The sequence below is a fragment of the Octopus bimaculoides genome, chromosome 11, assembly GCF_046866305.1.
Source record: "Octopus bimaculoides isolate indiv1 chromosome 11, ASM4686630v1, whole genome shotgun sequence".
Taxonomy (NCBI): Eukaryota; Metazoa; Mollusca; class Cephalopoda; order Octopoda; family Octopodidae; genus Octopus; species Octopus bimaculoides.
Genome location: NC_142938.1, coordinates 28,430,251 through 28,456,516, shown reverse-complemented (window position 1 = coordinate 28,456,516; position 26,266 = coordinate 28,430,251). Strand labels below are relative to the sequence as shown.

General features: G+C 39.3%; 1 protein-coding gene across 2 annotated transcripts in view; it reads right to left on the bottom strand.

The window, feature by feature from the left end:
• Window positions 1-4,482: 4,482 nt before the first annotated feature.
• Window positions 4,483-26,266, bottom strand: part of LOC106867782 (uncharacterized) — a 68,986-nt gene continuing 47,202 nt past the window's right edge. For both annotated transcript variants that reach the window (XM_089359718.1, XM_052971654.2), the window contains 2 exons: window positions 11,464-11,508; window positions 4,483-6,598 (listed from right to left, as the gene is read on the bottom strand). In XM_089359718.1, coding sequence (XP_089215844.1) covers window positions 5,988-6,598; window positions 11,464-11,508 — 656 coding nt within the window. In that variant the 3' untranslated portion in view covers window positions 4,483-5,987. The remainder of the gene's footprint in view (window positions 6,599-11,463; window positions 11,509-26,266) is intronic.

The window sequence follows — 26,266 nt, the reverse complement described above, 5'->3', positions numbered from 1 at the left end:
AGAAGAATATTTGCTTATTACTAATTTCACTTCAAAATATCAGAGATAAGCTATGTGACATATTGAGTTACTTTATCATCTATTATATTTTATATTTAATACTTTGAAAATGTAAAGACATTATTTTCAAATGTTTATATTTTTGGCTTTGTAACATTTACATCTACATGTAAAGAGTACAAAAAAACCTAGTTGGTAAGATATAGGAAACAAGTTAATACTATGATTTACTGATGAAGTCTAATAATTTTAGAGCTTGCCCAAAGTTATAACCCTACTATTGAAGAACAAACTCACTCACTGCTTTTATTTATTTATTGTGATGCGTATGCAAATTAATGGATAAAAATCACGCGCGCATGCGCAAAACATGTATGAGGGTTTTTTTTAAAACAAGGTAAATAATTTTTTTTAAACAAAGTAAATAAAACACATAGTAAATATTTTTGTTTTTTGTTGAATCTTCCACCAAACAATAAAATAAAATGTTGAAGTTGACTTGACTTACTTGATTGTGAATCATTCTGAAAGATGCTTCAGAATGTTTTCAAAACATTCATTTCCAGTTATTCCATATTGTTCTCGCCAAAAAAAAATTCTTCTAGATAGGATTCAACCATGTCTGTGTGTACCCCCATCTTACTCTTAAAACGTCGTTTTACGTTCTTCCAATCACGTTCAACCGAATTTGTATGAACATTTGTTATAGGATCGACAAAAGACTTTTTAATGGACTTTTTACTAAAAACAGGTAGTGTATAATTTATTTACTCTGTTTTAAAAAAATTATTTACTTTGTGTAAAAAAAATTATTTACTTTGTTTAGAAAAAACCCTCATACATGCGCGCATCTATTAATTTGCATACGCGCACTCGCGCTAGGTAGTCGTTGGATCGACTAGTCACGACTAGCTAGTGCGGATGCGCGAGTGCGCGCACCAGGACCACTCTTCTTGAATAGTACCAACAACTAGTGCTTTATAAGCGTAATTTATTATCTAAACAATATTTGCGTTTCGTGTATAAAGCTTTCTTTTAAGTGTGTGCTTCATTTTGCTTACTGTTTAACAAGTTAGAAAGAAAACAAACAAAATACCGAGTAAAGATTTGCCAAGACTGAAAATAGTAGCTGAAAAACAGGAAAAAGAAGAGCTAAAAAAAAACGTGGCGTCTCTTATATTCTTTCTGGGCTAGTGGCATACATTGGCTGGTAATATGCCATACGGTTTCACCATTTTGTCCACAGATTCTGCACTGATCGTTTTCTGATGTGTTGTCTACTCTGTATTTTATGTAGTTTGTTCTTGGCGCTTGATCTTAGGCAGCACAGATTAAAGCCTCCATTTCCGGTTTTAAATCACTTTTAGTCATCCACAGCCATGTTTTTTTTTCTGTCTGTTTTATTTTCAATATCCCTATGAAATTGACCATGCATTCTTTTCTTTACTCACCTATTTTCAGTTTCATTCGTTTTCAATTTCTTGTACAGTGCTTTATCTTTGCAATCTTTCATCCTACACAAGCCTGACCTTCTTACCTCTAATAATAGCGGTTCTGTGGGATTTTTTACATACCATGCTATGTTGTTTTCTTCTGCTCTAATGCTGTGTTCACATCCAATAAGTCATCTTCCCCCTCTTTTTCGTGGTACATACAGTCTGTCTGTGTCACCTTTTGGGTGGAGTGTTCCATATCTAGTTAGCAACTTGCTCGTCTTTCTGCCTAAGCTGATTAGTTCGTCTATTGTTCATGCGATTACCCCTGCTCCATATCTAAGCAGTTAAACCGCCCAGGTGTTGATAGCTCCAATCTTATTCCATCCGTTTAATTTCGACTTAAGGATCAGTCTCAGTCTGCGCAAGTACTCCACCTTAAATTTTTCTGTCATTTTTTTCTCCATGAATTCATCCATTTCCTATATCCCCAAGTACTTATAGCTCGTCTCATCTATCTGCTTCATAACCTCCATACATTTGATTTTGCTTCTCTTCAAGACTAACACACCACAATTTGTCAGTCCGAGCTCTATTCTGATATCAGCACTGAAGGTATACACCGTATCAATGAGGGAACTGACTTGGGCTTCATCTTTACCATAAAGTTTGAGGTCACCCATGAATAACAAACGGTTGACTTTTTGTTGGCGGCTTTTGAATACATGCCCAGCTTTTGCTTTCTTCAGAATCAGTGTAAGTAGTATCAAGCATAGTACAAAGAGCAGTGGGGACAGGCAGTCCCCTTGGAAGATGCCCCTCCTAATTTCTACTGTCCCTAGACTTCTTCCGTATGTTGTCAGGTCCGTCCTCCAATTCGCCATACTATTTCCGAGCAATCGCTCAACATTTGATGCAATACCAAATAGGTTCATTACATTCCATAAACCAAGAATATGGGATCAAATCGTACGCCTTACGATAGTCGATCCATGACATTGCTAAGTTACATTTCCTCCTCTTGCAGTATTTAAATACAGTTTTATCTATCGGGAGCTGATCCTTGTTACCTCTGCACTTACACTTGCAACCCTTCTGCTCATGTGGTAGGATACTATTTTTTTCCAGATGCTCGTACATTGACTCTGCGAGTATCCCAGTCAATAACTTCCACATAAGTGGCAAACAGGATATCAGCCTGTAATTGTCTACCGTATTGCCTTTTTCGATGTTTTTCAGGCACAGCAATGTCCTACCCAATGTCAACCAGTCTGGTGTTACTTGGTCGGCATTTAACAAGGTGTTGAGTTGCGCAGCTATTCGTATATGACATTCACCAAATCTTTTGATCCAGTAGCCTTGAACTCCATCTGGTCCCGGGGCCTTCCAGTTGCTCATCTTTTTGCTGATTTCCTTCACTTCCCTAACTGAAATGACTAGTTCTGCCTGTTCGGTACAGACTACTGTTTGTTTCAGTTCTTGCAACCATTCAGCATCCTTCTTGTGCTCCTTGTCTTTGCTCCAATCTTTTGACTTCCATTGTTATCTGGTGTCAACTTTTCATCTGTAAACTCTCCATTTATTTCTTTATAGAATCTCTTCTGATCTACTCTGAATAACCATTGTTTTCGTCTTCAGATTCCACATTTTGCCAATTTCTATTTCAAGATCTTTATATTTGCTCGGTTTTTGGTAGGTCTTGACAGATACGTTTATATCGATTGGGACAGTCATATCAACGCGGAGGCATGATTTTTATCTGAAGTCTTTCAGTATGATGTCTGGCTTATTTGCATCTATCTTTCTGTCAGTTTGAATGGTGAAGTTCCAGAGGAGTGCGATGTGATCATTTTCAAGTACTGGGGGTGGTTTGTGTTCCCACTAGTTTTTATTATGGGGCAAGTCCAGGTTTTTGCAAATTACCCAGTGAATATATTGTGCAGCTCTATCATGCCTGTTGAGATACTCTGTAGGCGCAAGCAAACTGCACATGGAGACAACATGATCGATGGTCTCATTTTGTTGTTGGCATATACGACATAATGGAGAGCTGCCGTTCTTTAATATGTTGGCCTGGTAGTTCCTTGTAGGTAGGCATTGATCTTGGGCTGCTATGATAAACCCCTCTGTTTCTGATTTCAAGCCAGAGGCCATTAGCCATTGAGGGGTAAGGGCTTTGTCAATATCTGCATTATTCGCTCTCTTTGGGTATTTGCCATTGAGAGGTTTTCCATGCCCTTTATCAGTCATAATATCTAAGGCAGCAATTTTAGCACGGGTTTTCAAGCGCTTAGCTTTTTCTGCGGGTGTTATTATTATTATTATTATTATTATTATTATTATTATTATTATTATTATTATTATTATTATTATTATTATTCAGTTAGTAGAATCTCTACAGCGTCAAAATCCTCATCAGGATTCCGACGCTGTAGAGATTCTACTAATTGAATAATAATAATAATAATAATAATAATAATAATAATAATAATAATAATAATAATAATAACACCCGCAGAAAAAGCTAAGCGCTTGAAAACCCGTGCTAAAATTGCTGCCTTAGATATTATGACTGATAAAGGGCATGGAAAACCTCTCAATGGCAAATACCCAAAGAGAGCGAATAATGCAGATATTGACAAAGCCCTTACCCCTCAATGGCTAATGGCCTCTGGCTTGAAATCAGAAACAGAGGGGTTTATCATAGCAGCCCAAGATCAATGCCTACCTACAAGGAACTACCAGGCCAACATATTAAAGAACGGCAGCTCCCCATTATGTCGTATATGCCAACAACAAAATGAGACCATCGATCATGTTGTCTCCATGTGCAGTTTGCTTGCGCCTACAGAGTATCTCAACAGGCATGATAGAGCTGCACAATATATTCACTGGGTAATTTGCAAAAACCTGGACTTGCCCCATAATAAAAACTGGTGTTGATAATGATGATGGTCATAACGAGATGATGGTGAGGATGATGGTGATAACGACGACGATGATGATGATGTTGATGAAGACGTTACAAGAAAGAACAAAACATTACAACAATATTGCACAACAGTTTAACATTTGTTAAGGTGAAATAACAATGGAGAAATAAAATGGTAGTTTTGGATGTATTAGTTGAAAGACATAGGCTGCGGTTTCAAGTCACGTGTTGGGATTTCATTGCATTTCTGCACAGACCAATTTATTCAGCATGACCTCAGTTCACCCAGTTGGGATAATGCCTGGTGGACTGATCACATAGATATTTCAAGTAACTACATAACCTTGAAAGTAATTAAGTCTGTTTAGCACTGGGTGTGCGTATATGTGTGTGTGAGAGAGAGGTGGAGAAGAGGAAGAGAGAGAGAGAGAGAGAGAGAGAGAGAGAGAGAGAGAGAGAGAGAGAGGAGGGGAGATAGAGAGATTTGTGATGTGAGACAATAGTATTGTCTGACGATTGAAATGTTGCTGCTTCTCTCTGCTTGCTTTCATGGTAGGAAGTAGTTGAAAGACAAGCTTTACCAAGATAAGGCCTCAGTTGATCCAAAGAAACATTCTAAGGCTGTTTGTTACTTGTTCTTTCCTACAGTTGGAATTAAACTCATTACTTTTATGCCCACTGACCTAATATGTCGTCCATTTAGACATCTGGTCACTATGTGTATCAAATAAAGAGAACACCACAGCTGTATCACTTATTGTAAATCTTGATTTATCGATAATCAATTGTAAAGAGCAAAGTTCTTGGACTATTGAATTCAAACCATCACAACAGTCACGTTGTTACTTTGTGCTCGGTGCATAACGGTTCTCATCTCAGTGTGTTTGACTGGCACAAAGGACTCACTCAGATATTACAGCTGAGTGGTCTGAGATAGCAGTAAAAATTACTTCTCTAACAATAGCATGATGCAAAGATAATGTCCAAGTGTTGATCTCTTAGTCAATCAATTGTTTCTATATGCTGAGGAGTCATTTCTGAAATTTCTTACTCTATTGTTTATCAGTATTATTCTGACACACATGTGTCTCCATTGTTCCAAAATACATCTATTCCTGTTGTTCCAACATACGTATCTCCATTAAAGTTCCTCTGCTTACAGAATAGCAACTTCTCTAGTTTTGGTGCGAAACTAAACTCTGGTAGTCATTGATAAATATTTTTTTATGGACTAGGAATACTATACTAACGCTGCTTCATAGTTCTTGGATGACCATGGCAATCACACAGACCAGACCAAACCCTGTTCTCCTCCTCAACAACGTTTTTTCCTTCAGAAATAACCTACTGATGATCAGGTAGGGCATTGAATATAGTAACCACATCAGCTCGAGAGCAACAACCTCCAATGGTTATGAGTGCTGTCTCTTCTCGTCATCTTACTAACTTATAAAAAAAAATCTAAAACAAATGAAATGCATACACCATTCTTGCATTATCCCATCCTTCCATGCCAGCACAGAAGAACTGATGTCAAGCAGAAAAAAAAAGACAAAAACAATATTTTAAAAATATTGTGAAGTGTTTGAGTAACGGAAATTGTCTGAAGTAAATTGTACATTTTATATGGTGAATGAATGAGGATGTAGTTTGAGAAACCAGTCATCATGAAGAAGCTCGTACTCTGTGGCTCTGTCGATAGCATTTGTCATTGCCAAACCGTCATCAGATGAATAAATGTGCTCTTCAATCAAAGGAATGTTTTCCTCATCTGTAGAGTCCAGCTTAATATTGTGAATGTAACAGACCAATTCTGTCATGTTGTCAGGAATGATGAAGAGCTGTTTGCTCTTGTTCTTTGGTGCCAAATAGTTAGGATTCGTGTAGTTCATGGCACAATCAATACAGTTTGTTACTGTGTCGTTCATAATCTGAAGTAAAATAGACGGGTTAGATTTACATAGTTCTGGATATAATATTTTCTCTTTCCAAGCAGTTACTTGTTTAGAATAACCTTCAGAATGGATTAAAATGATAAAATCAACTGATTTGAAGATATCTGCTAAATCAGTCGTTATTTTGTTATTCTCGTTTAGGTTTAAGACTTCGCAGAAGCAGTGTTCATGTAGGTACACCATGAAAGAATCACATGCCCTTTGGTGCTGCTCGTGGTCAAAAGTGTTGATGACATATACTTTTATTTTGTTCTTTTCTTTTAGTTCTGGTTGGGAACCTGAAAAATGAAGGAATGAATTGGTTTATAGTCACCGAATATTTATATTAAAATCACCGTTTAATTACGGTTAATTTTATCATTGTATATTGAGAGAATACTGAGAGGAGTAGATCAGGCACTCGGGAAAGAGAAGGCTGGGATTCCGCAAGAAAAGAAGCACAACCGAGCAAATAGTTATCCTCAGAAACATTTTAGAGCAAGTCCAAGAGTGGAAAGCAACACTGTATGTTCACTTCGCTGACTTTGAAAAAGCCATTCACTCAGTCCACCACAAAGAACACGAAAATAAAGAGATCATATGGCATTTCTGACAAGTTGATTAGGATGGTGCAGGCCTTGTACAACGCCTTCGGGTACACGGTAGTGGACGACGGAGACAGTACAGGGTGGTTTAAGGTTACAACTGGAGTCAAGCAAGGATGTGTCATGCCAGGCTTTCTGTTTTTCTTGGCAATAGGCTGGGTCATGCAAAGAACAACAGAAAAGCATAAGAATGACATTAAGTGGAACCTCGAGAGTACACTCGAAGATTTCGACTTCGCTGACAACTTAGCGTTGCTATCATCCACCTACGAACACATCCAGAGCAAGACATACAGACAGGCACAGAACTCAATCCAGAAAAAGGTAAAGCACTAAGGAATAATGCCAGACAACAAGCTCGTGGAAGAATCGGCGACAACGCGGTGAAAATCATCGAATAATTTGTTTACTTCGGAGCAACAATTATGAAAGACAGAATGGGGAACGAGGGATATAAAGAACAGAATATTCAAAGCCCAAAGAGCATTCTATAATCTAGCAAAAATATAAGGAAGCAATGGTACAGGCCGCAAAACGAAGCTGATGCTGTTCAAGACATTGACCCAACCAGTATTACTCTACGGATGTGAAAAGTGGAAAGTGACAAAAGTGTTTGAGTAACGGAAATTGTCTAAAGTAAATTGTAAATTTTATAAGGTGAATGAATGAGGATGTTGTCTGAGAATCCAGTTACCATAAAGAAGCTCGTACTCTGTGGCTCTGTCGATAGCATTTGTCATTGCCAAATCATCATCAGATGAATAAACGTGACTAAAGCGACTGTCTGAGGCGGAAAAAGAGCAGCAGAGCATCCTGAAACCATATAGCAAAAAACCGTTGACAAAGAAAGGAGACGAGAAAGGTGGAGAAGCTGGAATGAGATCAGACAGTGGCAGAAAACAGAGCTGGTTCGAGAGATCGTGTTGCAGCCTAAGATGCCTCATGGCACGAAGGGAGCTAACTAATATCTATTTTAATCAGTGTATTTGTTTATCACTGTATATTATAGTTTATATTTATTACACGCACAAGCACATATAGCCCCAAAAAGGCGAAATAACTATAGGTAGGTGTATATGGACACTGAAAGAATGAGATGCACGTCACAACATCAAGTGGATGATACTAGAAAAGTACAAACTTCTTATTTACAGCTGTAGGAGTTAGAGGTTCTGTTTAGTTGAGAAAAGAATAGTATTGAAGGTTCCCTTTCATCAAGACACCATCCTGAACTTTAAAAGTGAGTTTATTTTTTTTCTCCGTCTTCATGAGCGCAGATATATCTTTGCAAACTGGCCGATTGAACCTTAAATATAAACGTTAGCTCTCTCTCTCTCTCTCTCTCTCTCTCTCTCTCTCTCTCTCTCTCTCTCTCTCTCTCTCTCTCTCTCTCTCTCTCTCTCTCTCCCTCGATACTTCTCTGCACTGCAGTATGAAAAATCATAAGATTTATCATGATCGATTTTGCCATATACAAGCCCATACATATACGTGCATGTACACAACCTCCATACCTCTATCCTTCGCCCTCATCCCACTCTCAACCCTACCCTGCAAGCAAATATCTAGTATACTTGAGAATTACGGGTCCTCCACCAAATGACATTTTCAGACTTACTAATACATGTTGCAAAAAGAGCCTGTCACGCTGGCTAATGAGTATTCGTTCTTCGTCAAGTTGACCATTTTAGAACCCGATTCCCGAAAGTGGTTGTTAAATTTCTATCACAAGGGATTAAGATTAATTTTAGAGGTGAGTGTAATGCTTGTCCAATACAATTGAAGAATTCTTTTTAGCTCGGGGCTGAACTTTGGTGAAGGAAAACTTATCGAAGTAAAGGCTAGTTGCTTGTGCTTCCGAAGTGTGCCACTCTCTCTAGTTTACTTTTAGTAAGAGGTGAGGATATGTGCTCTTCGGGGGTTTTCTCAACCCCTGCACTGATTTTGGCACGCTTTCGCTTTTATAATTACTTTAGTGCGGGAAACGTCATAGAACATTCTATGAAATAGAGTGATATTCCTACAAACTGATTGGTCGGTCATCAGGGCACGTCACTTGATTCAATTATGGACTTGATCCAGATATCAAAGCAGTAAGGTTTTGGTTCTAGACCTCGCTACAAGCCATTCACTCTTTCTATATTTACTCAGTCATTCACATTTTGGTATATTTACGAAAGAGAACTTCCTTCTCTATTCTCATCTTCCTTCTCTATTCTCATCTTCCTTCTCTATTCTCATCTTCCTTCTCTATTCTCATCTTCCTTCTCTATTCTCATCTTCCTTCTCTATTTTCATCTTCCTTCTCTATTCTCATCTTCCTTCTCTATTCTCATCTTCCTTCTCTATTCTCATCTTCCTTCTCTATTCTCATCTTCCTTTCCAAGTGAAAATTTAAGAGTCGATGAGGGCTTGATCAAAATGGAAAGTGTCTGTCTTCTGCCAGTTTAACCTCGTCTACCACACAATCTCTTTCGTCACAACCATTTGGCTGGAAGACTTCTTGACCTTCCATGTTAAAGAAGTAAAGCGGAAGCATTCGGCATAATGAACTCAGCTGATAGGTGGATATATCCTACATGCCGACTACTGTTCGACTTAACTCTATGAGTCAACAATACCTTGGAAGTCACTGAGTAGGACCAGAGTGGTCCATTACACTGTGCATATTTTGGAGAGACCCGAATGATGGCACTTTCATGTCTTTAGAGATTATTCTGAACTGGAGGTACTGCTCCATAACACAGGTCAGCCAATGATTTCTGGAAGTTAATAAAAATCATAAAGCGGCAAGCTGGCAGAATTGTTAGCACACCAGGTTAAATGCCCTGCGGCATTTCGTCTGTCTACATGTTCTGAGTTCCGCCGAGGTCGACTTAGCCTTTCATTCTTTCGGGGTCGATAAAATAAGTACCAGTTGAGCACTGGGGTCGATATAATCGACTTACTTTCCTCGACGAAGTTGCTGAAAACCAATAATTTATAGAAATCATGATAACTGGTTCTTTATTTGCAACAAAGTTGAATGTTGCATATTACATACATAGTAGGAATTTCACATTGAATACAACATAGAAAAGTTCCAAATGTGTTTCAGTATTAAAATAGCTGCCTCCTCTCTACCCCTATTATGAAATTACAGACACAAATCGAAATTGGAACCATTTAATTACATTGCGCCAATCACTCTCACCTACCGGTCAGCAAACTTACTGCAAGGCAATACTTCCCCATCCATCATTTCAACGACCTTTTTTCTTCAAATGAAAGTTGAAAAAGTACCATTTGAAGCACTTACAACACCACCGCTTAAGGTATAGCTACTAGAGAAAAGCTGCTTGCTGTTGCTTGTCAATGGAAGGTGACCGGGTAGTTTGCGATGGCCTTGGCAGACAATACAATCCGTTTTACTTTCTTTAAAAAGTGGTCGTCCTGATCCCACAAATGTGAAATGTTTGGACCGTGAATGAACGAAAGGAAAGTTGTTTCATCACCCTACAAGCATCAAATATCGGCCTGGGTTAAAGATTTGCAGCACCACTTGTACAACAAAACTTGAAATGGCTATTCCTGGTAGCACTACAAGACAAGAACTTTTGGAAGTTGCTTATAATCTTTTCATTACTTATCTGATAGTCTGCTGCAATGCTGATGGAAGACGCAAAGTACTGCAAAAAGACAATTTCAGCAGCTGAAATTGAGGATACTTTAAGTGGCTGTGAAGAGAAAATCATTGGGAGTGAATAGACTGTGCTACAAGTGTATGGCTACATGCCACACTCGTCGGCTGCAGTCTGCAGCAGTCTACTTCAGTTGGTAATGAACTTGAAACATCCGTAGTTAGGTAAGCCGAAGAATGTTGACGGCTTCTGGAGACTATTTAGGATGTCCTTGATGGCCGATACATCCAATTGTTTCCAGGTCATCGTCGACGACATCCTTTTCTAACTCTCTTTAGATTGTACCATCGACAGCCAAACTGGAATTAAAGATTTCATTTTTTTTTTTGTTCTTTCCAGATGTTGAGACTCCTAAACTAGATGAGAAAAAACTTAGATAATTGGAGACATGCTCTGTAACTGACCCGTCCAACCCATACCGGTATGGAAAAATTGATATTAAAACGGTGATGATGATGATGATGTTGATGGTGGTGGCGGTGATGAACCATAGTGATAGTGTTTGTTTCGCAGTTTCAAACTCTTAAAGGTTCATATGAGCTCAGTACAGCGTTTATACGAATCACTCGTTAGTTTTACAGTGCTTCCACAGCCTATCAATCCTATTTAGATATTCATTTAAAGCTAGATGCACCTGACACAATATAACAGCAATAACAAGATATGAATTACAGCCTTATATCTAGTCGTCAGTATTTCAAACCCTTGCCCATGCACGGTTGTCTGAGTCCATTTGTCCCACAGTTGTCTGAGTTCATCTTTAACTATTGTTCCTCCGCACATTTCCTCTCTTACCCCACGTCATATTTTGTGCTCAAGTAGTTTAAACTTTTCTTACTTTTATATTTGCCATGATAAACAATATCAAAATATACTCACCATTATCTAACTTTGTCGTTTTTCTGTAATTTCGCCGGTATTTTACTGGAATTGGAAAAATAGAGAAATTGAGAAGTGCCTAATCATAGTAGTTTACACAAACTGCAAATACATAATAGAAACTGTGGTGAATTTGTTCTGATTTGTTTATTAGGAGTGGAAGTTAAAATATTTCTCCAAATTCAAAGATGTTGAGATGGAATTATTGATGATGTAGAATTTAGAAGCAATAATAATAATAATAATAATAATAATAATAATAATAATAATAATAATGATAATAATAAAGTGAGGAAACCTTGCTAGGGGCAGTTGAGATGAGGGCGGATTGAAATCAGGGAAAAAGAAAAGAACAAAACAAGGACATGAAGACGCACCATGTAACAACGGACTACAAAGTCAGTTCCATGTAGCCAAAACTGAAGTTGCCGGAAAACATAGGTGGGTCTGGTTGAAGAAGGGAACATTGAAAAAGGAGACCGGGAGCACAATTCTGGCAGCGCAAGACCACGCTTTGATCACAAATTGGAGGGTCACACTTAGGAATGAGCAAGTGTCTCCACTGTGCCGAGTCTGTAATAGAGTTGACAAAACCATAACCTACATCGTGTACGAATGCCTTTGATTTGCTCAAAATATAAGCTGTGGCAACATGATGAGGTAGCGAAAGTGCTACATTGGAAACTTTTTAAAGAGTGGGAGCTAGAGACAGGCAAGACGTGTTACGAGCACAAACCACAGAGGGTGGCAGAGTCGGAGACCTGCAAAACCCAGTGGGATTTCCCAATACAAACAGACCAGGTGCTTGAGCACAACAAACCAGACCTAGTGGTGGTCAAGGTGAACCACATGTGTTCCATAATAGATGTTGTGTGACTATTTGAGCTACGAATAGTCAAGAAGGATGACATATATATATCCCTCTTAAATACGAGATTGTCCGACTATAGAAAATGAAGACGGTGAAGACAATGTCAATTGTTGCTGGGTTCTTGGGGACAATATCAGAAGGCATCAAGAAGGATATAAAAGAAATTGGAATAAAGTGCCCAGTAGAACTGTTACAAAAGGTTTGCCTCCTTGGAACGACCAGAATCATCAGGAAGGTATTCGATAGTTAAAAAGGTACCGTAGGCTGCATGTAGCAAGCCCGCTAGGCATGCAAAGACTCCCGGAGTTCCAACAAAAACTGATGTAAACTGCTGTTGCTGCTGCTGCTACTACTACTACTACTACTACTACTACTACTACTACTACTACTACTACTACTACTACTTATAATAATAATAATAATAATAATAATAATAATAATAATAATAATAATAATAATAATAATAATAATATGATGCAGTATCAGGCAGTGACTCTCATGGCTTCTGATCTTAACTAACTGAAAATACTATGTACATTGTTTTGTCTTCGTAGATTTGTTTATCAGTTGTTTGACATTAACCAGTTGAGCATGTCCCTTAGTAGCTGACGATATGTGCATATCTGATCATGAGCAGAAGTAGTGAGAGAGCATCATAGCTATGTGTTGAAAGGAATTCTTTGGGGTTTGGATAGTTCACCTTTGGAAACATGTTTTGTTCAACATCCTTAAACAACCATTATTCAGGGAACTTTTAAGCGGGATGAGCTACTCGACCTGAAGAAAATTCTAACTGGGTCCTACCTGCAAGGTCATGCACTGTTTATCTTGATATGAGATCACAATGAGGCGCACATATGGTTGTGATGCATGTGCCTGGTGTACCCTTATCAGACGGGTAGTCATGATGGGTATGTTGGGCTTCGTATATTTTACCCCAGTGTCACTTTGATGGAATGCACTGCTCTGTCACTCAATAATAATAATAATAATAATAATAATAATAATAATAATAATAATAATAATAATAATGCTTTCTACTATAGGCACAAGGCCTAAAATTTAGGGGTGGAGCTAAGTCAATTAAATTAACCCTAGTGCTCAACTGGTGTTTATTTTTTCGACTCCAAAGGATGAAAGGCAAAGTCGACCTCGGCAGTATTTGAATTCAGAACTTAACGACGGATGAAATGCCGCTAAACGATTTTCCCGGCGTGCTAACAATTCTTATTTCTTTATTGCCCACAACGGGCTAAACATAGAGGGGACAAACAAGAACAGACAAAAGGATTAAGTCGATTAGATCAACCCCAGTACACAACTGGTACTTAATTTATCGACTCCGAAAGGATGAAAGGCAAAGTCGACCTCGGCAGAATTTGAACTCAGAACGTAATGGCAGACGAAATACCGTTAAGCATTTCGCCCGGCGTGCTAACGTTTCTGCCAGCTCGCCACCTTAACAACAACAACAACAACAACAGCTGCAGCAATGATGATTGTGGACTTTCCTATCGAAGGTAATGTACGAAAGTTCAGCTTTCCCGAACGACCTGCACAGATGAGTTGTTTATAGTGATCAAATATATGCACCTTACATTAGCTCACTCCCTCCATCGAATGGACGTTGACTAAACAGGTGCACAGTATATCACGCGTTAGGTGTCGCAGTGATCGCAGAGCAACGTGAGGTAAAGTGTTTTGCTCAAGAACACAACGCATCACCCGGAATTGAAACCACGATCTCGCGATCGTGAGTTCAACACCCTAACCAGTATGGGAAGAATATGATTAGTGTTGTCAAAGTCTGTCCTATGTCAGTTATTAGATATAGTGCGGCTATTCTGGACTGGACCAAAGAAAAGATGAAGAAATTGTATTGGTTAACGTGAAAGAAAATGGTTGACAATGGTGTATTGCACCCAAAGGCAAATGTTATTAGGCTATATACACTTCAGAACGTAGGAAGATGAGGGCTTGTAGGTGTGAAAGATTATGTAGCTTTAGATTTATATTTTGCTGGTAGTAGAGAAGAACTTTTGAGGTATGCTGCCAAACGCAGATGCTTATGCATTGAAACTATTGAAAGTAAAGAAAGTTATAAACAGAGGCTGCTACCTGAGAAACTGTGTACATGGGAAAGTAGGGAATTACATGGTCAATTTGAAAGACAAATGAAGGAAGTAAAAACAAAATTTTCTAGGAATAGTTCGACAAAAAGTGATCTTAAGACAGAGACAAAAAGTTTGTTGGTAGTTGTTCAGGATCAGACACTAAACACAAACTCGATAAGGAATGTGTATAACCCAGATGAAACAAATAAGTATAGGTTATGTGGAAAGAAGCTGGAAAGTGTGACATACATCGTGAGTGCCTGGGACATGCTTGCACAGAGAGTATATAAAAGGTGTCACGATAAAGTGTGCTTATACCTCCACGGGTCTTTATGTAAGAAATATGCGTTTTCAACCATTGAGAAATGATATCAGCACACACTAGAGAAAGTTCAAGAAAATCAGTCTGTGATACCCCCTTTGGTTCTTGGGTACACTAGGTGAAAAAAGGTACTGTGAGGAGGTGTTTGGTGGAAAAAGGTACTGTAAGGATGTGTTTGTTGATCGTTGTAGCTTATGCCAATGGTAAAGAAAATGAGAAAGCAAAATTTCAGAATAGCTCACCCACATCAGCTGGATTTTCTCTGTTTTAACGGGGATTTTTCGAATTTGTACCAAAAGCTTGAAAACATTGGGTGGGGTGTTGGTGGTGAGAATGCTTTTTATGAAAAACAAAAGTTTTGAAATTCTATGATTTTCCCACCTCCCTCTCTCTCCCTTGGACCTCAAGCCAGATTTTTCATCTTCTTTTTTGCATTACGTATTTAAAAACAACAGGGGGAGCCTTTTAAAAAAAAGTTTTAAAATCCAGGAAAATCCATGATTTTGGAACGTTTCTCCCTCCTGCTATCACGTCTCCCCCTCTTGCCCTCCATTACACTTCTATCTCCACCATGCTTTTCAATACAAAATGAAACATGTGATTTTTTTTAAACCTCTTTCCATTCGACCTAAAAATAGATCTATTCACTGCAAAAATCGATTCATTTAACGCAGAATAAACAAATGAATTTATAAACACTAGTAGAACCATACCTACTCCATATATATGTGAGTTTCTTTTGGTCTGGAGTGTGAATATTTTCTGGGTCTAATTTCAGAATAACTTTCACTACTGGAATTCCCATATGTAAATTATTCTTCAATTATTTAAATATAGAAGTGGGCACTATTTCCAAAATCCACTTTTCGTGATAATGAAATACAAGCTCGATTCGAGTACCACGTACAAATTACTTTGTTTTTCATTTTAAGACATCTACATACGATGTTTGACTCTGCGTGGGATTTAATTTTTGCGGATAGACCCGAGAATGGCATACCTACTTCAAAGCACTACGGGTGAATTAATGCAATCAAGTTTAAAAGTTTTCGCTAACTGTGAATTTATGTGTCCTTGTAGATACTTTCGTCATTGTGGAACCATTTCATTTCACGTATTGAGCCAAATATGTATTTTAATCATGTTTTAATATGACATCAGTGAGTGTCTCAGCGGCAGGAAAATTTTAATTTCATATCGATTTCAAATTTTGGAACAAGGTCAGAAATTTCGGAGGAGGAGTTAAGTTGATTACATCGACCTCAGTGCGTAACTGGTACTTGTTTCATCGACCCTGAAAGGACGAAAGGCAAAGTCGACCCCGACAGAATTTGAACTCAGAAGGTAGCGCAAACGAAATACCGCTAAGGATTTCGCCTGGCGTGCTAACGATTCTGCCAGCTCACCGCTTTAACAATAATCTTTTCTACTCTAGGCGCATGACCCGAATTTCTGGGGGAGGGGGCCAGTCGATTATATTGACCCCAGTATGCAACTGGTACTTAATTTATCGACCACCGTTTTAATAATAATAATAATAATAATAATAATAATAATAATAATAATAATAATTTCTTTTATTTGCCGTCAGGGTGAAGGATGAGGGGACAGTACAAAGACAGACATAAAGTGTTGGGGTTTACATATAATGGAATAAAAAGTATACAAAGTATACATTAGAAGAAGGGAAGTATACATAGTATATGATGCTAGAAGAGGGGGAAAAGGATCGTGATGGGATACCTCTGATTCAGGAGGACCTCTTGGGATAATCAAGGAACTCCATCATCCAAGATAACCCTGAGTACCAAGGACGAGAGCCCACTCCAACTTCTTTCTTCCGACTCAAAGGTCTACATTGAGAGTGGTACCATCTACTCTCGCTATTTTTGCAACTTTCACCCACCTTTTGATAAATTCACTCGTGGACAGCACCTCCCTCTTCACCCTCACTTTCCTTTTCAAGTGAAACTTGAAAAAGTCGATGAGGGATTTACCAAAGGGGAAAGTTTCTGCCCTCATTCCTTTCAGCATCGTCCACTAGATAACCTCTTTCTCCACAGTCACCAAGACAAAGGAAAACTGCCTTGCCAGGCCGATTAAAGGGCAATCTTCATTTCGGACTCGGACGACAGACGGATCTGTTCTACATGCGACAGCAGCTGTTCGACACAACTCCACAAGCCAGTAAAGTCTGGACACTGAAAGAGTGCATGCAGAGCGGTTTCGTCGCTCTGCGAGCACCTCGGACAAGCCTGCCTGACAGCACATCCGTGCCTGAATAGTTTATCTCGAACCGGTAGCGCCCCCCGGTAGCGCCCCCCGGTAGCGCCCCCCGGTAGCGTCCCCCGGTAGCACTGCCAAGTCAAAGACATCTGGAGATTATCCATAACAGTCCCCGGCCGGAAAGACCTCCGCAATAGACTTGCCAGACGAGCTGCCGAAAGGCGTGTCTCACAAACAGAGCCCACACACGTTCACCTTCTAGATATCGCTACAGGTGGTGGAACCTGAGTGCGTGTCTGCTCATTAAAATCCATAGCATGCCTAAAGCGCCACGCAAAGGAAGTTGGTAGCAGACCGACCGCCTGACCACTGGAACGCGCCCTTTCCACAAGAAAATAAACAGGATACGCTGCAATCTAATAAAGCAGTAACTGGGGCAAAACACAACGGTCAGTTGATAAATAATGAAACGCGATGTAGGCATTCATCACTTCTGCCCGATCTTTCAGGGACAACTTCCTCTCTGCCCATTTCTGGGTAAGAGAGATCATGCTGTTCTTCATCTCTTCCCAATTCTTATCCATCTGGAAGTCGGGACCAAACCAGACCCCGAGCAGTTTAACAGTCCCGTCAGTCCAGCGTTCGACGACGCCGTCCAACGGCATCAATCTGCCTCTCCAGGTGCCCAGTCGCAATCCCACCGACTTGTCGGCTTTGATCTTAGCCCCTGCAACCGATTCATATTCCTTTACAATGGAGCCGATCGTCTCCACTTCGGAGGTGTCCGACACCATGACGGTGGCGTCGTCCATGTATGGATACACTGGCCTCCCAAGTCCAATTTTGAAAGGGAGGCCTCTTAACTGTTCCAACTTACGCAGCAGTGGCTCAAGAGCCAGCACATACAGAGGAGGTGATAGTGGATAGCCTTGACGGACCGAACGTGAGACACTAAACGGTTCCAATATGTGGCCATTTACTTTGACCACCGAGCAGTTGCCGCTGTGCATTGCAGCAATCCAGCCTCTGAAAATGGGTCCGAAACTGGCGGTTTTAAGGACGGCTTCCAAGTAGCGCTGGTCTACCCTATCGAAAGTTTTCAACTGATCTAAATTGATCAAGGCTCCACGGAAGCCAGCTTTAGTTCCAGCCCTCTCTACGAAGTATCGCATAAGGTGGAGGTTGTTGTGGATAGACCTGCTTGGGATTGCGCACGTTTGTGCCTCTTCGACCAGACTACCAACGATAAGCGCCAACCTTTTCACTAACACCTTGGGAAAAATCTTAAACTCTGTGTTTAGCAGAGTTATGGGCCCAAAATTCCCTAGCACGTCCCCATTGTAAGCGTCCTTTCTCAGCAGTGTACTACACTCCGGCTAACAACACTAGGAATTCTCCCGTTCTGTTGCCAGTTGCTGTAGACATCTGGTAAGAGGCTGACAAATAAATCTAGCATGAAAACATAGAATTCGTAGGGCAGACCATCCAAACCGGGCAATTTGCGACTTGTGCAATCGCTCATCGCCTCTTGTATTTCAGAGGCTGTAATCGACTTTTCGCAGAATCTCGCGTATGTTACCGAGAGCCGTGGTAGGCCGTCTAGGTACGAAGTAAAGTTTGCTACTGTCGTCGATCCATCACCCTCCCCAAACAATCACGCAAAGTGCTGCTGGAAAGCCGCACACATCTGCTCAGAACCGAGTAGCACGCGTCCGTCCAGATCTGTCAAAGACTTAATCGTGGTTTTGTTTCCACGTCGCGTCTCTAATGTTCGTGCCCATCGGACGGCTTTAGTTCCTTCGTGTTTTAGCGCACGAGCCTTAGCTCTGACAATGCATCCTTGGTGTTTCACCTCAAAGAAATGGTCAAGGGCCATTCTTGCCGCTAACACATCGGTCGTGATGCTTTTACTAATAGTCTCTTCTAGTTTGCTAACTAGTTCTCCCTCTAATCTATTTCTTTCTATTGCTAAATCTTTGCCAAGCGCTATCGATTCTACTCTAATCGCTCTCTACAGAGCGATCCACCACTGGTTGTTGACGATAGCCCCCGTCAACTGCCGCTTAACTAGTTCGCTAATCCGGTCCCTGCAGTTTTTGCGAGCCGGTAAGGACGCATTCAACTTCCAGTAACCGGGTCCCTGTCTACGGGTCCTATCTAAATCAACTGAGTATATCACAAATTTGTGATCTGTGTAGCCGACCAATTTAAATTGTGGACAACCAATGCTAACCCTATCACTGACCGAACAAATATTCTATCTAAATACGATCTGGATGACCCGCTGTGGTTGCTTCATGTCCACACTGGCACATTAGGGAAATCTAGTCGGTACCTGTCAGAAAGCTGGAAAGTCCTGAGCAGGTTTCCGAGGCTTTTACACCCACAAAATATTATTCCAGTCCCCCACTATTACTAAAGTGCGGGACGTTCCCAAGAATGTTTTTTGACGTCTGAAAAAAATCTGGCCTTCCAGCCCCTGTTGGGGTATAAACTGCCGCTAGTCTAAAGGTACCACTTTCACTGCCGTTCACGTCTAGGACCACCAACCTACTATTCGGATCCAGGAAGATAGCCCGTACTTGGAAATCTAAGGATTTCTGGAGTAGTACGGCTAAACCACCACCCGCTCCAGATAGACCACAAGATGAGAAAACCTCGTAGTTTTCGGAAATGGATGCGAGAGCGTGTTTTCCGGAGATCCTTGTTTCACTAATGGCAGCCACGTTCAAATTAAGTGATTTGAGATCATTGAGCAAGTGACCTTGCTTCCAGGCTGATCCCAGGTCACGAACATTCACACACTCCATTCTCAGCGCAGTCATGCTAATCGGAGAAAGATAATGAGGAGGCTACTGACTTTTCGAGAAGTCCGGAAGTTCCGGATTTCTCTACTGGCGAAAAGTTTTTAAAAGATCCTTCCAACAACCTTTTACCAATAGATTTTTAAAAATCCCCATACTTCCTGGGAATTTTCTATCATAGTTTTATAAATATATAATTATGAATATAATTATAAATATATAATTAAGAGTCTGTCCTTGGGCATTTTGATGATGAAATCCTCAAATTCCATCCACCTGTCTCTATACTGTTTTTATTTTGATCTACAAAACCCATCAGTTCACTGTTACATTTGTTCACAACAGTGAAATTTATGGATACAGTTCGTCTACAGTCTGATGAATATTTTTGAAGTTCTGTAACCGGTTGTTTGTTGGTTTCTTTAATTTCATGCTGTTGTTGACGATGTTGCTGTTTTTGAAGTTGTTGATCGTATTCTTGCAGTTTTTAATGGAGTAGTTGTGAACTGAGTTGCAGTTGTAGTTTCAGAATAAGAGTTTGTTAATTTCTTGGAGTAGGGCTATGTACTTTCCTCCTCTTTCACCTACCCCCTTTTGTCAGTGTGTCATAGCAGTTAATGTTGGTTTGGGAGGAAGAACATTCAGGAGAAACTTCCTGTTCCGTGGCAACCGGGGGTAGACTCCTTCTTTGTCTTGGTTTGGGAGTGGGGTGAGCGGTGTTGTCTCAAAAAATTGACCCTAAATAGATAAATTCGTCCCCTAATGTCAACGTCGAAGCTCGCCATGTCTCAATGATAACAAAGCAAATTACAAACCAGATTAGTCGTCGGCCGGATCACAAAGGGCCACGTACTCGATAGAGATCTGTTAGCCTTAAGAAGCTACGTTACGAGCAATGTTTACATGCAGAGAACTCGGAGACGGTGTTGTCTCAAAAAATTAACCCTAAGCAGACAGATCTGTCCTCTAATATCAACGTCGAAGCTCGTCATGCCTCATTGTTAACAAAGCAAAATATAAACCGAAATGGTCATCGACCGGGTTACAAAAGGCCACGTACTCGAATGAGGAACCAGTTTCGATACGAGAAATCAGCTACTGGTTCAGATTTTCTCGACACACAGGAGCTGGAAGTACCTCACAACCGGAATATTCCAACAGATGGCCATCCATGCTCGTCATCAAACACCCAAAAGAAAAAGAATGAAAAATGGTGTAGGGAAGATAATAAAGCAGTTCTTACGGCCTTCTACCATGCCATATATTTCCCCACAAATGAATCTAATACTGTACAAACCTACTTAAACCGGAGACAGAAACACCATGAAGTAAGACCCTACATAAGACCCTACATAGACAGTAACAAACTTGCCAACACCAGAAGAAACATTATGAAAAAAAAAAAATTACCAACTGAAGTAGAGATTGACCAAATTAAACAAGCAGTAAGGGATAAAAAGAACGAAGCTGCAGCTAAAGAAGATACTACAGAGGAAATAATTATAGACCAGCCCAGGGCTGATGAGAATGCAATAATGACTGAAAGAGTTAATATAACTAATAAGCAAAGTGAAATACTCTCTGAACCAACTGTAAACACCAAGGCAGATGAAGATCAAATAGATGAAGAAAGTCACACAGAAACTGACCCAACAGAACTACATGATCTAAAAAATCAAATCATGATTGAATGGCTGAAAATGAAAGAAACCAATATGAATGAACGCGATACTCTCCCCAAAATTCCCAATTTTAACCAAAACCTAAAAATAGTTGGTAAAATCCGCCTTGCACTTAACGATATAATCTCAGCTAATGATGTTGATCTTACAACCACCTGTACTATGCATCCGCGAAAATCTCAACGATTCTATGAGGTGACAGAATTAGAAAACGACATTCCCACAAAAATCCTTCTTGGCAAGAGCGTATTCAACACCAAATTAAGCTACTTGGGTCTGATATAGAATGTTTGAAAAGCCTTAAGTTTAACAAGGCTATCAAACCTACAAAAACCCGAAAATTAAAGGAAAAATATAATATGAAAATAATATTTGACATTGATACCACAATAGAAACCATCAAGCAAAATGTATGTGCTAAAGCTGCCCGCATAGCAAGGTATGAAAAGCGCGTTAGATTCTTCAAGAACAACAACATATTAAAAAATAACCCCTAAAAATTTCTACAGGAAGATAGGGAAAACACCAGTAACAATAAAGTCTGTCCCATCAAAAGAAGAAGTGCAGGAATTTTGGAATAAAATCTGGGCAGAAGATAAAACACACAATGAAAAGGCCCCTTGGATTGATAGAATATCTACAGACTTAGACTCCTTAGAGGAGCAAAAGTGGGAGGGGGTCAAGGTAGAAGATATAAGATCTGCTCTCAGGGTGTCAAGCAAATGGAAGTCTCCAGGAAAGGATAAAATTCCTAACTTCTGGTTGAATGCCTTCTCAGAGAGCCATGAACTACTAACAAAACTTTACAACGATGTTTTGCAGCATCCTAGTATGATCCCCTCTTGGCTAGTTAATGGTTTAACATTCCTACTTCCAAAAAGTGAAGAAACAAATGAACCAAAAAATTATCGACCCATAACCTGCTTAACAACAATGTATAAAACGCTAACATCTGTCCTGACTGAATATACCTATAGTTTTTTAAGAGAAAGTAGCATATTCCCTAATGAGCAAAAAGGATGTAAACGTGGATCTTATAGTTGTAAAGATCAGCTACGCATCAATAAGATGATCTTAGAAGATTGTCACAAACGACACAAAAACTTGTCAATAGCCTGGATAGACTATAAAAAAGCTTTTGATAGCCTACCACATAGCTGGATTAAGAAATATCTGGAAATGTATAAAATAGCTCCTACTCTGCGAAACTTTTTGTCTGTAAGTATGAGATCATGGAGAACCACTCTGACTTTGAACAGTGGCAATGAATCTCTAAATGCTGGAGATGTAAGAATTTCATGTGGCATTTTCCAGGGTGACTCATTATCACCACTCCTCTTTTGTCTAGCTTTAAGACTTTTCTCAAAATTGCTCAATTATGCACAGTACGGTTATAAAATGTTTGATAAAAATATATATTATCTCATTTACATGGATGATTTAAAGCTATTTGCAAAAAATGACCAACAACTCAAAAGCTTACTAAACAATTCAGTGGTGACATCAAGATGCAATTTGGCTACGATAAATGTGCAAAAGCTACTTTTATCAAAGGAAAATTGACAGAAACATCTAACGTTAACCTTGACCAGCAGAATGTCATAAAAGAGTTAGAACCAGCGGAGAGCTACAAATACCTAGGGGTAATAGAAGGAGACAGAATCAAACATGCAGTGATGACGGAAAGGATCAGAAGAGAATGTTATCGCAGGGTGAAAGCAATACTGAAGACAGGGCTGAATGCAAGAAACAGGATTGAAGCAATCAATGCTTTAGCCATAGCAGTCGTGACTTACAGTTTCAGCATCATTAACTGGTCAATTACTAAAATATGTAATCTTGACCGAAAAATACGAAAACTGTTGACAATGCATAGAATGCACCACCCTAACGCAGGTATAGAACGACTTTATCTGCCAAGAAAAGAGGGAGGCAGTGGACTTTTTCGACTGGCATTAACAATGAAGGTTGCCACAATTGGCCTACAAACCTACCCGAAAAACTCTGAGGGCCGGATGTTAAAACTTGTCTCAAAACATGAAAACAAGAAAGCATCATACTCAGTAACAAAACAGGCAAAAGAATATCTAAGTGAATTCCAAATACAACAAATTTCAGAATTAGACGTACTAGAAACAAGCGCAGAAAAAGCTAAGCGCATGAAAACTGCTGCCTTAGATATTCTGACTGATAAATGGAAAGAAAAACCTCTCAATGGCAAATACCCAAAGACAGCGAATAATGCCGATATTGATAAAGCCTTTACCCATCAATGGCTAATAGCTACTGCTGGCTTAAACTCAGAAACAGAAGGATCAATGCCTACCTACAAGGAACTACCAGGCCAACATATTAAAGAACGGCAGCTCCCCAATATGTCTTGTATGTCAACAACAAAATAAGACCATTGATCATGTTGTCTCTATGTGTAGTTTTCTTGCGCCTACAGAGTATCTCAACAGGCATGATAGAGCTGCACAATATATTCACTGGGTAATTTGCAAAAACCTGGACTTGCCCCATGATAAAAACACAAACCACCCCCATTGCTTGAAAACGATCACATCTCACTCCACTGGAACTTCATCATTCAAACTGACAGAAAAATAGATGCAAATAGGCCAGGCATCATATTGAAACTCTTCAGATAAAAATCATGCCTCCTCATTGATATGACTGTCCCAATTGATATAAACAAATCTGTCAAGACCTACCAAAAACTGAGCAAGTATAAAGATCTTGAAATAGAAATTAGCAAAATGTAGAACCTCAAGACTAAAACAATACCTGTTGTCATAGGAGCCCTAGGAATAATAGTAAAAGTTGCCGATTCCTACCTAGCTCAGATACCAGGAAACCCCAAAATGGCAGAAATTCAAAAGATAATGCTCATGGGAACTCCCCATATCCTACTTAAAATACTGTCTGTGTAATCTCAAATTTTAAAACAAACATAATTTTCTTAGGGTTTCTTAAACATTCTCTAGGCATAACACCAACACGAACTTCTAACTTGTTGTCTCTTGAGGTCTCTGGGTGAGACTTGGAGCCGACTTGTACAAATACAAAGCAAAAGTCAAGCATAAAATAATAATAATAATAATAATAATAATAATAATAATAATAATAATAATCATATAAGCGCATAGAGTGGCTGTGTGGTAAAAAGCTTACTTCCCAACCACATGGCTCCCGGTTTAGTCCCACTACGTGATACCTCGGGCAAGGGTCTTCTACTATAGCCTCAGGTCGATCAAAACCTTGTGAGTAGAGTTGATAGATGGAAACTGAAAGAAGCTCGTTATATATGTATTATATATATATCAATATCTATAAAATAGAAGATGTTTGTGTGTGTACGTGAATGTGGGTTATGCACGTCCACAAATTAGCACGCATGTCGCTCCAATTTTAGGAGGACATTGTTCATGACCCTATCTGTGTTTTTGTCAACTTTTTCTCACAGAGGCACCCGCGTATAGCTGTAAAAATCGATAAACTTTTACCAATTTTGAAGTTTGTTGTCATGGCGAAATCAAATCTGTGCGTACGCGCGTGAAGGAGAGAGAGAGCAAGAGAGAGAAAGAAAGAAAGAGAGGGAGAAAGAAAGAAAGAGAGAGAAAGAAAGAAAGAGAGAGAGAAAGAAAAAAGAGAGAAAGAAAGAAATAGTGTGTTTGTGACAAGGGGAGAAACAGTTTGCCAAGCGTCTAAAAAAAAAAAATGAAAAGTGGAAGAGGGAGACAAAGCGGCCAAGGAAAAAAAAATTTCTCTCAGCAAGACAGCGTCTAGCAAAAAAAAGAAAAAGGAACGAACAAGTGGAAGAGGGAGACAAAGCGTATTACGAAAGAAAATGTAGCTAAGGAAGACAGAGTAAAATGCATTTCTTTTCTTAAACATGAGATATAGTTTCAAATATAAGATGTTTTTGAAAGACACTATATTCTATAATAAGATTATATATACTTTTTCACACAACAATTCAAATATATTTATTTTAAATCATTTATTTATTTTAAATCGTTCATCTTTCTCCCCCCTCTCACTCTCACACATACGCACATATACTACTTTGGGAGCGAAAGAGTTTTGTTTATATTTCACAACTATGAAGCAAAAACGTATGTAACAATTTGTCAGTCCCCCCCCCCAACCCGTTTTTCGGACCACAAAAAGGGTTTGGTAATTTTTCAGATTAACACCCGCACGATTTCCACTAGGGTGTTACGGTTAGGATTAAGATTAGGGTTAGGGTTACGGTTTTAGGGTCAGAGTTAGGGTTAGGGTTTAGGGTTAGGGTTTAGGGTTAGGGTTAGAGTTAACCTAGAAGGGACAGGGTCCTTATTTTTTGGTTAAGGTTGTTGGTAAGCTTTCCTAAGTTACTCCAATCCAGATCCCCAATGCAAACCTTCAGATCAACCTTCTCTTATGCAGATCTCTAATGCAACATTTAAAAAAAGAGTCAATAAGTGAAAATAACCAATAAACTGATTCCTTATGCGATTTCCCAATCAAATTGCCAGCAAACCATTTTCAGCCAAACCAATTTCAACGGATTTCGCTCAAATCTGATGTCGATGTTACTTATTTTGGTTTGAAATAAAGGACTTAATCATTTAATAATCCTAGCTTAATCCCGAGCAGCGCCGGGTTATACTGCTAGTATATATATATATATATATATATATATATATATATATATATATATATATATATATATATATATATATGTATGTATGTGTGCATGTATGTATGTATTTGTGTGTCTGTATTTGTCCTCCCACCAT